This window comes from Chiloscyllium plagiosum, unplaced genomic scaffold (genome assembly GCF_037043375.1).
Source record: "Chiloscyllium plagiosum isolate Xiang-an unplaced genomic scaffold, Cpla_swu_hap1 HiC_scaffold_3, whole genome shotgun sequence".
Classification (NCBI taxonomy): Eukaryota; Metazoa; Chordata; class Chondrichthyes; order Orectolobiformes; family Hemiscylliidae; genus Chiloscyllium; species Chiloscyllium plagiosum.
Window position 1 is genome coordinate 17,598,170 of NW_028270141.1, and position 12,709 is coordinate 17,610,878.

General features: G+C 42.4%; 1 protein-coding gene across 4 annotated transcripts in view; it reads right to left on the reverse strand.

The window, feature by feature from the left end:
• The window catches only part of greb1 (growth regulating estrogen receptor binding 1), a 324,923-nt gene that overhangs the window by 63,257 nt on the left and 248,957 nt on the right, over nucleotides 1–12,709 (reverse strand). For all 4 annotated transcript variants that reach the window (XM_087977669.1, XM_043677653.2, XM_087977663.1 and 1 more), the window contains one exon: nucleotides 11,869–11,984. In XM_087977669.1, the coding sequence (XP_087833795.1) occupies nucleotides 11,869–11,984 (116 nt within the window). The remainder of the gene's footprint in view (nucleotides 1–11,868; nucleotides 11,985–12,709) is intronic.

Sequence of the window (12,709 nt, forward strand, 5' to 3'; positions counted from 1 at the left end):
GAAGGGTGCAATGGGCATTACAGTTGCTGGGGCACCCTCTTGAACAGCCTACCTACACAGAGTCATACATCACGGAAACAGACACTCAGTCCAATCAGTTCACAACATACATAATCCCAAACAAAACTAGTCCCATCTGCCTGCTCCTGGTCCATATCCCTCCAAACTTTTCCTATTAAATGTCTTTTAAACATTGTAATTGTGCCCATATCCATCACTTCCTCAGGAAGTTCATTCTACACACAAACCATCCTCATGTAAAATATTTGCTCCTTGTGTCTTTTTTAAATCTTTCTCCTCTCACCTTAAAAAAAATGCCCCAGTCTTGAAATCCCCTGTCCTAGAGAAAAGTCAACTACCATTAGCTCTATCTATACCACTTATTTTATAAACTTCCATAAGGTTGCCTCTCAACCTCCTACGCTCCAGTGAAACAAAATGTCCCAGCCTATCCAACCTGTCTTTATAACTCAAACCTTCCATACCCGGCAACATCCTGTTAAATCTCTTCTGAGTCCTCTCCAGCTTAATAATGTCTTTCTTATAACTGAGTGACCAGAACTGGACATAGAAGAGACCTCATCAATATCCTCAACATGACTTCCTAACTCCTATACTCAAAGGACTGAGCAATGAAGGCAAGCATGCCAAATCCTTTTTAACCACCCTGTCTATCTGTGATGCAAACTTTAACGAATTATGTACCTGCACCTCTAGCTTCCTCTGTTTCACAATACTACCCAATGCCCTGCCATTAATTGTATAAGCTCTATTGCAACAAAATACAATACCTCACATATATCCAGTTGAACTCCATCTGCCATTTTTCAGCCCATTGACCCATTTGATTAAGATCTCTTTGTAATCTTAGAAAATGTTCTTCATTGTCCACAATGACACCAATTTTGGAGTCATCTGCAAACTTACTACATTCTCATTTAGATAAATCTGCTCCAGCCACACGGAGAAATGTAGCTCATAAACGGGAACAGAGAAATGTTGCTAGAACCGTCTTCCATGCAGATTATGAACCTTGTGTAGAGCACACACTTTCGTTTGAGTAAAATGGCAAAAGATTGAAACAAAAATTTCTTGCCTAGCTCATTCTGGGAAACTGCCACTGAGCCACATTATCCTGCCTGAATGCGCGGTTGCAGGGTAGCAATGTGTGCTTGGGGACTACTTATATGTCGCAACTGTGAAACCCCATGAAAGGTGGATTGCTTTTTATATTCTTCACAAGCTGCAGTGAAATACTTCTGTTCAAATGCAAATTCTATCTTGTACAAATTGAGCTTTTCCACAATCTTTCATTCTTGTTTTAAAAGCGTTCACACTAAGAACTGGCATCCCACTAAATCCCCACCTCGAATGAATCACCTCTGGGAAATACTGCTAACTAGACCTACTTTAGACTCCAGATGAAACTCTAAAAAATAACTTGTATTTTTGAGGCAAATGAACACCAAGACATGCTTTTATGGCTTTTAAATATAACTTTTAATTGACAAAAAAACACTTGACTCTAACAGAAACCATTTACCATTATGTTGGAGCAAAGTCACTTTAAGTTTTTAAAAATCAGATTACAGTCCTCACAGACAATGGACTAGACACTGTTTCAAAATGCTATTCTCCTGAATAAATCCATCTTCAACTGGATTAATCAACATGCTTCAATTTACAATATATATTACATATCTCAAGGAAGAGCTTTTTTTTCAAAAGAATCATATTTGAACAACTTCCTGATTGCTATGGAGACTAGACGATTTTGTATTCAGCTATTTGCAAGTATTTTTTATTCACTCCTGGGACATGGGTGTCGCTGGCTGGGCAAGCATTTATTGCTGATCCCTAGTTGCCCTTCAGAAGGTAATGGTGAGCTGTCTTATGACCCACTGCAGTGTGTGAGTTGCCACAATGCCCTTTGGGAGGGAATTCCAGGATTTGACCCAGCAGCAGTGAAGGAATGGCGATATATTTCGAAGTCAGGACAGTGAGTTGTTTGGAAGTGAAATTGGTGGTGGTATTCCCACATATCTCCAGCCCTTGTCTTTCCAGATGGTAATGGTCATGGATTTGAAAGTTGCTGTCTAAGGCATCTATGGATTTACAAAAGGCTTTCGATGAATTGCAACTAACTAGCTTGCCAGCAAAATAGATGCCCAATGAATACAAGGACAATGAAAATATGGATACAAAGTTGCCTGAATGACAGGACACAACGTGTAAGAACAGTTGTTTGTCAGATGGCATGAATGTACACTGTGAGGTTCCTTTCGACACTGTGCTCTGGGTTAATAGGCTAGACTTGTAGGGTACAATTCCAAAACTTCTGGAAACATATTGTGAACTACAGGATGACAGTGATAAACTTCAAGGGGTTATAGACAGACTGGATGAATGAACAGGCCACCATACCTCGTGCTATTCAGGCACTTAACATGTCAGTAGTGGGCCTTTCCTGAAATCAAGTACTCTGGGGTCAGAGGTCAGATACCATCAGGCTTCATCTTCTATACTCAGCAGCGCCACTGGGGAGGCAGTGGCTGCTGCTGGTATCACACACGCCTGAGCCCTCCAAGATGGAATTGAGGTCAGTCGAGGCAAGTTAAAAATCATACGCCACCAGGTTACAGTCCAACCGGTTGGAGGCACTAGCTTTCTCAGCGCTGCTTCTTCATCAAGTGGTTGTGGGGCAGAATCATACGACACAGAATTTATAGCAACAGGATGGCAGTGTCATTGTAACGTAACATTAAACAAATTTAAAAGTCACACAACACCTTCCTGAAGAAGGGCTCATGCCCAAAACGTCGATTCTCCTGCTCCTTGGATGCTGCCTGACCTGCTGCATTTTTCCAGCAACACATTTTCAGCTCTGATTTCCAGCATATGCAGTCCTCACTTTCTCCTAGAAGATCAACGCCAGGTTATAGTCCAACAGGTCCAACTACACCACTTACATGCACACCAAGAAATTTTTAACCTGTTGGACTATAACCTGGTGTTGTGTGACTTTTAACTTTGTACAGCCCAGTCCAACACCAGCATCTCTGAAACAAATTTAGCTTGAGTCTTTCATCTTTTAGCGTGATCAGGCACTCTACGCGGCAGGTACTAATGTGACTCGGCCAACGTTGTCTATCTCATACGCTGCAAGCAAGGATGCTGTGAGGCATGGTACATTGGCGAGACTGAGAAGAGACTGTGGCAACAGATAAAGTCATAGAGATGTACAGCATGGAAACAGACCCATCGGTCCAACCTGTCCATGCCGACCAGATATCACAACCCAATGTAGGCCCACCTGCCAGCACCCGGTCCATATCCCTCCAAACCCTTCCTATTCATATACCCATCCAAATGCCTCTTAAATGTTGCAATTGTACCAGCCTCCACCACATCCTCTGGCAGCTCATTCCATACACGTACCAACCTCTGCGTGAATAAGTTGCCCCTTAGGTCTCTTTTATATCTTTCCCCTCTCATCCTAAACCTATGTCCTCTAGTTCTGGACTCTCCGATCCCAGGTAAAGGAATTTGTCTATTTATCCTATCCATGCCCCTCATAAATTTGTAAACCACGATAAGGTCACCCCTCAGCCTCCGACACTTCAGGGAAAACAGCCCCAGTCTGTTCAGCCTCTCCCTGTAGCTCAGATCCTCCAACCCTGGCAACATCCTTGTAAATCTTTTCTGAACCCTTTCAGGTTTCACAACATCTTTCCGATAGGAAGGAGACCAGAATTGCAAACAATATTCCAACAGTGGCCTAACCAATGTCCTGTATAGCTGCAACATGACCTCCCAACTCCTGTACTCAATACTCTGACCAATAAAGGAAAGCATACCAAACGCCTTCTTCACTATCCTATCTACCTGTGACTCCACTTTCAAGGAGCTATGAACCTGCACTTCAAGGTCTCTTTGTTCAGCAACACTCCCTAGGACCTTACCATTAAGTCTAGAAGTCCTACTAAGATTTGCTTTCCCAAAATGCAGCAACTCGCATTTATCTGAATTAAATTCCATCTGCCACTTCTCAGCCCATTGGCCCATCTGATAAAGATCCTCTTGTAATCTGAGGTAACCCCCTTTGCTGTCCACTACACCTCCAATTTTGGTGTCATCTGCAAACTTACTAACTGTACCTCTTATGCCTGCATCCAAATCAATTATGTAAATGACAAAAAGTAGAGGGCCCAGCACTGATCCTTGTGGCACTCCAATGGTCACAGGCCTCCAGTCTGAAAAACAACCCTCCACCACCATCCTCTGTCTTCTACCTTTGAGCCAGTTCTGTATCCAATTGGCTAGTTCTCCCTGTATTCCATGAGATCTAACCTTGCTAATCAGTCTCCCATGGGGAACCTTGTCAAACGCCTTACTGAAGGCCATATAGATCACACCTACTGCTATGCCCTCATCAATCTTCTTTGTTATTTCTTCAAAAAACTCAATTAAGTTTGTGAGACATAATTTCCCACGCACAAAGCCATGTTGACTATCCCGAATCAGTCCTTGCCTTTCCAAATACATGTACATCCTGTCTCTCAGGATTCCCTCCAACAACTTGCCCAACACCGAGGTCAGGCTCACTGGTCTATCGTTCCCTGGCTTGTCTTTACCACCCTTCTTAAACAGTGGTACCATATTTGCTAACCTCCAGTCTTCCGGCACCTCACCTGTGACTATCATGATACAAATATCTCAGCAAGAGGCCCAGCAATCACTTCTCTAGCTTCCCACAGAGTTCTGGGTTTACCTGATCAGGTCCAGGGGATTTATCCATCTTTAACCGTTTCAAGACATCCAGCATTTCCTCCTCTGTAATCTGGACATTTTGCAAGATATCACCATCTATTTCCCTACAGTCTATATCTTCCATATCCTTTTCCACAGTAAACACTGATGCCAAATACTTGTTTAGTATCTCCCCCATTTTCTGTGGCTCCACACAAAGGCCGCCTTGCTGATCTTTGAGGGGCCCTATTCTCTCCCTAGTTACCATTTGTCCTTAATATATTTGTAAAAACCCTTTGGATTCTCCTTAATTTTATTTGCCAAAGCTATCTCATGTCCCCGTTTTGCCCTCCTGATTTCTCTCTTAAGTATACTCCTACTGCCTTTATACTCTTCTAAGGATTCACTCGATCTATCCTGTCTATACCTGACATGTGATTCCTTCTTTTTCTTAACCAAACCTTCAATTTCTTTAGTCATCCAGCATTCCCTACATCTTCCAGCCTTCCCTTTCACACTGACGGGAGTATACTTTCTCTGGATTCTTGTTATCTCATTTCTGAAGGCTTCCCATTTTCCAGCCGACCCTTTACCTGCAAACATCTGCCTCCAATCAGCTTTCTAAAGTCCTTGCCTAACACCATCAAAATCGGCCTTTCTCCAATTTAGAACTTCAACTTTTAGATCTGGTCTATCCTTTTCCATCATTATTTTAAAACGAATAGAATTGTGGTCGCTGGCCCCAAAGTGCTCCCCGACTGACACCTCAGTCACCTGCCCTGCCTTATTTCCCAAAAGTAGGTCAAGTTTTGTACTTTCTCTAGTAGATACATCCACATACTGAATCAGAAAATTATCTTGTACACACTTAAGAAATTCCTCTCCATCTAAACCTTTAACACTATGGTAGTCCCAGTCAATGTTTGGAAAGTTAAAATCCCCTACCATAACTACCCTATTATTCTTACAGATAGCTGAGATCTCCTTACAAGTTTGTTTCTCAATTTCCCTCTGACTATTCGCGGATCTATAATACAATCCCAATAAGGTGATCATCCCTTTTTTTATTTGTCAGTTCCACCCAAATAACTTCCCTGGATGTATTTCCGGGAATATCCTCCCTCAGCACAGCTGTCTTATCAAAAATGCCACTCGCCCTCCTCTTTTGCTCCCTTTCTATCTTTCCTGTCGCATTTGTATCCTGGAACATTAAGCTGCCAGTCCTGCCCATCCTGAGCCATGTTTCTGTAATTGTTGTGATATCCCAGTCCCATGTTCCTAACCATGCCCTGAGTTCATCTGCCTTCCCTGTTAGGCCCCTTGCATTGAAATAAATGCAGTTTAATTTATTAGTCCTACCTTGTTCCTGCCTGCCCTGACTGTTTGACTCACTTCTATTCTCAACTGTACCCGTCTCAGATCGATCTCTTTCCTCACTATCTCCCTGGGTCCCACCCACCCCCTACCTTACTAGTTTAAATCCTCCCGAGCAGTTCCAGCAAATTTCCCTGCCAGTATATTAGTCCCCTTCCAATTTAGGTGCAATACGTCCTTCTTGTACAGGTCACTTCTACCCCAAAAGAGATTCCAATGATCCAAAAATGTGAATCCTTCTCCCATACACCAGCTCCTCAGCCATGCATTCATCTGCTCTATCCTCCTATTCCTGCCCTCACTAGCTCATAGCACTGGGAGTAATCCAGATATTACTACCCTTGAGGACCTCCTTTTTAAATTTCTGCCGAACTCTCTGTAATCTCCCTTCAGAGTCTCAACCTTTTCCCTTCCAATGTCATTGGTTCCAATGTGGACAATGACCTCCTGCTGGCTCCTTTTCCCCGTGAGAACATTCTGCACCCTCTCTGAGACATCCTTGATCCTGGCACCAGGGAAACAACACACCATCCTGGCACCAGGGAAACAACACATCTGTCTGTACCTCTGATTACAGAATCCCCTAACACAATTGATCTCTTTGAAGCCGACGTACCCCTCGTTGCATTAGAGCCAGTCTCAATACCAGAAACTTGGCTGTTCCTGCTATGTTCCCCTGAGAATCTATCACCCCCTACATTTTCCAAAACAGCATACCTGTTTGAAATGGGTACATCCACAAAAGTCTCCTGCACTAGCTGCCTACTTCTCTTACCCTTCCTGGAGTTAACCCATCTATGTGACTGTATCTGAGACTTCCCTCCTTCCTATAATTGCCATCCATCACATACTGTTGCTGTTGCAAATTCCTCATCGCTTCTATCTGTTTCTCCAACTGATCCACTCGATCTGATAGGATTCGCATCCGACAGCATTTATGGCATGAGTGGACACCGCACAATAATCACAAGATGGGGCTGTTCCCTCCCAGTCAGACAGTAGTCAGTGGTCAGGGACATTCGGCCTCAGACCCTCGGGTGACCATCCTCTAAGGCGGACTTCAGAATAGGCAACAATGTAAAGTGGCCGAGCAGAGGCTGATAGCCAAGTTTGGTACCTATGAGGATGGCCTGAACCCAAGGCGAGGACCTTGGGTTCATGTCACACTACAGGCGACCCGACTGCACTGTCTCTCACACACACACACACACACCCTCTCTCATACAAAAGTTGTCTCTCATATGCTCACACATACACCCCCCACACTCAAACCCACACAGACAGATTTTAATTTCAGACCTTCAGTACATTACCTGAGCTGAGATGGCACTTATTGCTAAAAGCTATCTTGAGAATGTAACTTTAAAAAAGTTCTGGGATTTACATATGAAGGGACTGAAACTAACACGATCACTCTAAAAGATGAAAGACTCAAACTAAATTTGTTTAATATTACATTCTAATGACACAGCAATCCTGTTGATATAAATTCTGTGTCATATGATTCTGCTCCACAACCACCTGATGAAGAAGCAGTGCTTCGAAAGCTGGTGTCTCTAAATAAACCTGTAGGACTATAACCTGGCGTTGTGTGATTTTTAATTTTCGAGAGTGTGTGGTGCTGGAAAAGCAGGTCATGCAGCATCCGAGGAGCAGGAGAATTGACGTTTTGGGCAGGAGTCCTTCATTAGGAATGGGGATTCAGAGGGCAGGGTCTACAATAAGGGTGGGTGGTGGTTCTCAGCAGGATTTTCCCCATTCTGCTGACAGGTGGCACAAAGTGGGTATTGAAGTAGCAGGAAACCCTGATCTTGGAATGGCAATGCTTCGATTAGATTAATACATGGCTGTGGGATGTGGCCCTTACGTGTGCATTAACTGCCCTGGACTTAATAGGGTTTGAAGATGGTGGGGCCATCCACCCCCTACCCAACACCCCCATACCCAATTAGATGCCCACATCAGCAAAGCAATAACAATTGAGGGCACGATCTTACCTATACATGGAGGCACAGAGTACAAAGCAAGGAAGTAATGGTAAATCTTTACAAAACAATGATTCAGTCTAAGCTGAAAATCAAATTCAGAACGCTACACTTTAGGAACGATTTGAAGGTTTAAGAGAAGACACAGAAAAGACCGAAGGCAATGTCTCTTGGGGTGTATGACATTGGTTGTGGATATATTGGAGAACATCAAATTGTATTCCTTACAGAAGATGTTAGGAATTGATATCAAATCTCAAGGGGTCCATTCAAAGTTGGTAGACACAAATTATTTTCATCGCAGAAGGGTTGAAAACCAGAGGTCATGGATTTAAAGTGATCGGCAAACAGCCAACATTGACATGAAGCTGAATTTTATGCAGTCAGTGGTTAGGAGCTGGAATGTGTTACTTATCCAATTGATGAAGGCAGATTCAACTGTGGTTTTCAAAAGAGAATTGCATCAGCCCCAAGATTACAAAGAAAGGGTCAGAGGAAGGGGTAGCTGAGTTAGAGACACAATGGGCCAAATTTCTGACTGTGACTATTCTGACATGTTTCTCATCAATTACATAAGTTAGCCAGGCTTTCTTGGACCGGAAATGGTGAAACATAAATTAAAATGGTAAATTTAACAAAGGTAAGAACAACATTGTGACTTGATTGGGTTACAATCATTTTAAGTCTAAAAATGGTTAGAGGGAACAGAGTGAGGATCTGTGGCTTGACTTCTATATGTGCTATGCCAATGATGAAGTCATTTAAAATTTTAACCATCATCTCCACAGCAATTTGCACAGCAATGAGTGGGAATGTTATTTCTCTCTTGCAATGCAGATTAAATTCTCACAATTTCTTCGCAAGAAGGCTATGCTAGTGAGAATAGAGCACCTGGGATCTTACAAACATTCTTCATATTGTCATTTTAAAAATTACATAGATATTTCAAGAATAAAGAGCTCGAATTAATGAACTTGAGATATTCATAAAATCTCCACATCTTTTCAAGAAGGAATTATCACTGCAACAATGTGACTGACTCTTAACTGTCCTGTTAAGTGGCCAGGGAAGTAATTTTACCAAACTGCTGCAGAGAATCAGAAATAAATCCATATCTCAGCTGCCATCGGACCCTTGCAAAACTACAGTGTTGGCAGCTGCATTTTGGATTTTAAAAAAACAATGTAACTGCCAGAAAGGAATGCTGAGAGTTTTTACAAGAAATTCCTGATGAATTTGTTATTATTCCCAATGCTTTTATCTCAACAGTTCAAAAATGATTTGCGAGAATAGCTTTGTGTTTTTTTTTAAGTTGTTTATTGTCTGCTTGAAGACATCTTTGTTTAAAAGATGAGGCAGCTCAACTAAAACCAAACTCAATCACAGAATTCCTAAGTGTGCACTGACCCTTTGAAGAGCATCCCACCTACCCCTATAACCCCTCATTAACCATAGTTAACCTGTCTAGCTTGCACACTTTGGGCAATTCAGCATGGCCAATCTACCTAACCAGCACATAGAGTCAGACAGTCATAGAGATGGACAGCTCAGAAACAGACCTTCCGATCCAAATCGTCCATGCCGACCAGATATCCCAACTCAATCTCGTCCCACCTGCCAGCGCCCGGCCCATATCCCTCCAAACCCTTCCTATTCATATACCCATCCAGATGCCTTTTAAATGTTGCAATTGTACCAGCCTCCACCACTTTCTCTGGCAGCCCATTCCATACACGTACCACCCTCTGCATGAAAAAGTTGCCCCTTAGGTCTCTTTTATATCTTTCCCTCTCACTCTAAACCTATGACCTCTAGTTCTGGTCTCCCCGATTCCAGGGAAAAGACTTTACTTATCCTCTCCATGCCCCTCATGATTTTATAAACCTCGATAAGGTCACCCCTCAGCCTCCGACACTCCAGGGAAAACAGCCCCAGCCTGTTCAGCCTCTCCCTATAGCTCAAATCCTCAAACCTTGGTAACATCCTTTAAAATCTTTTCTGAACCCTTTCAAGTTTCACAATATCCTTCCGATAGTGCCTAAGCAATGTACAGTACAGCCGCAACATGACCTCACAACTTCTGTATTCAGTACTCTGACCAATAAAGGAAAGCATACCAAACACCTTCTTCACTATCCTATCTACCTACAATTCTACTTTCATGGAGCTATGAACCTGCACTCCAAGGTTTCTTTGTTCAGTAACACTCCTTAGGACCTTACCATTAAGTGTTTAAGTCCTGCTAAGATTTACTTTGCTACATCTGAGGGCTGTGGAAGGAAATCGGAGGAAACTCATGCAGACAGAGAGAATGCTTAAACGCCACACAGACTGTCGCCCGAGACTGGAATCAAACCGGTGTCTTTGGCGCTGTGAGGCAACAGTGCTAACCAGTAGGCCTCATTTGAAATGTTAAAATTTGGCTCAAATTGAACAGCTACATATACGCTCAGGCATATTGGTAGCAGAAGTAGGCCACTCAGTCCCTTGTATCTGATCAATCATCCTATAAGATCATGGCTGATCTGCTTACAAGCTTAATCTCACATTCCCATCTACTTTTGATCGACTCCCTCCATTTGTTTATAAAGAAGCTCTTGACCTCTGCCTTAAAATTACTCAAAGACATTACTTCCACTGCCCTTTGAGAAAGAGATTTCCAAAGAATCATAAACCTCTAAGAAAAATTTCTCCTTATCTCTGTTTTAATTTGATGACCCTTTAATCTGAAACAGTGTCTCGCCCAGTTTTGGATTCTCTCACAAGAGGAAGCAGCCCCTCCAACACATCTATCTTGTCTAGACCATTTTGGACCTTGCACGTCAATTAAGCCATCTGTTAGCCTTCCAAAACGTCAGGGGATACAAAGCTTGCCTGTTCAATCATTCCTCATGAGACTATTCCAGATTCATCCTCTATTTCGGATGGTAGTCTAGTCAACGTTATTTGAATTACTTTTTTTCCCTGTACAAACAAGATTTAAGGTCTTGCATAGTACGTTGTTAATAATCATTTCCCAAACGTTTTCCTTCTCGCTAAATGTAACCAACAAGCTACCTCAAAGAGAACTTGTGGCTTACATAATAACTACTCACCAAGCTCATTCCTTACAACTGATCCCATTGGTAGTGGTACATGGTTGGTGTCAAGAGTGTGGTGCTGGAAAAGCTGACCTGCTGTGTTTTTCCAGCACAACACTCTCGACTCTAATCTCCAGCATCTGCAGTCCTCACTTTTGCCTGGCAGATGGTTAGTGGCTATTTTCAGGTCAAAACATAAGCAGAGCATGCTAGCCAAACATTCAAATGGATTGCAAAAGGATGCCTTTCCTTTGAATTCAACACAAGTTATAAATAGGGTGCTCACAGGTTTTTGGTGAACTAACTCAGTAAATTTGGAACCCAAAGAGTCAGACTATAGTTGGGATTCTCCTGCTCCTCGGATGTTGCCTGGCCTGCTGTGCTTTTCCAGCTCTACACTCTCGACTCTGATCTCCAGCATCTGCAGTCCTCACTTCCTCCTTGTCAGACTATAGCTCAAGCGTGGAAAGACTACCAACTTTCAACTCATTTGCATGTTCCTCAGTTCCCACCCCGATGGATAGTTATCTTTTCGCAAAATAACAAGCAGCCAACAAAACACTTACAAACATGGTCATTTGGAATAACTTCCAATGTTTGGCTATATCTTTACTGCTCTAGAGAGAAGTTTTAGCAGGTAATAATAATCAAATCTTCTTTTAAAAAAAAACGTTGCTTACCGTGGAAAGGATTCTCCATAAGGATCGGCACCAGATAAGATAAGTATGCACGGTAGGTCTTCCAGATCCAAGTAGGTTTCAGGCTTCCAATCAGGATCCTCTATCTTTTGCCAAATCTTTCAAAACAAGATACATACCAATTTATTTTTGTTGGCTATTCTGATCGGTAATTGTAAAGGTTTCTACAAAAGAACAAGCACTTTTAAAATGCATTAACCAAGTCAAAAAAACCACAGGCTTTTACAATGAACAACGTCTGTGTTGCTTTCAGTTAGCCATTGGTGGTCAGTTACCAGTATTTAATAGCCTGTTGGTTCTGGCAATGTCGTTCCACATTGTAACAGTAGTAGAAATCAGCATATAACCCAGACTGTATACGCAGTCCGAGATGTTACATTAGTGTACGTGGTCATTTGTTAATAAACTTCCAGATAGCAGACTCCCTGTGGCATCTTTTATGTGTACTAACATAGAGGAAATCACAATAATATCAATGGGTAAAAACAGTTTTAAGCTTGGACAGAACCAAATAAATACAATGGGAATAAACAAAGCACCTGGAACAATTATAGCTTTAGTGCAAGGGATCTGGAGAGAACAAATGAAGAAAGCACAAAGGCATTAGGGAGATGCAGAGGTGCTAGTGTTGGACTGGGGTGGACAAAGTTAAAAATCACGCAACACCAGGTTATAGTCCAATAGGTTTATTTGGAAGCACTAGCTTTCGGAGCACTGCTTCTTTGTCAGACAGTTCACTACTAGCTACCTGACAACGGAGCAGTACTCCAAAAGCTTGTACTTCCAAACAATCCTGTTGGATTATAACCTGATGTTGCGTGTG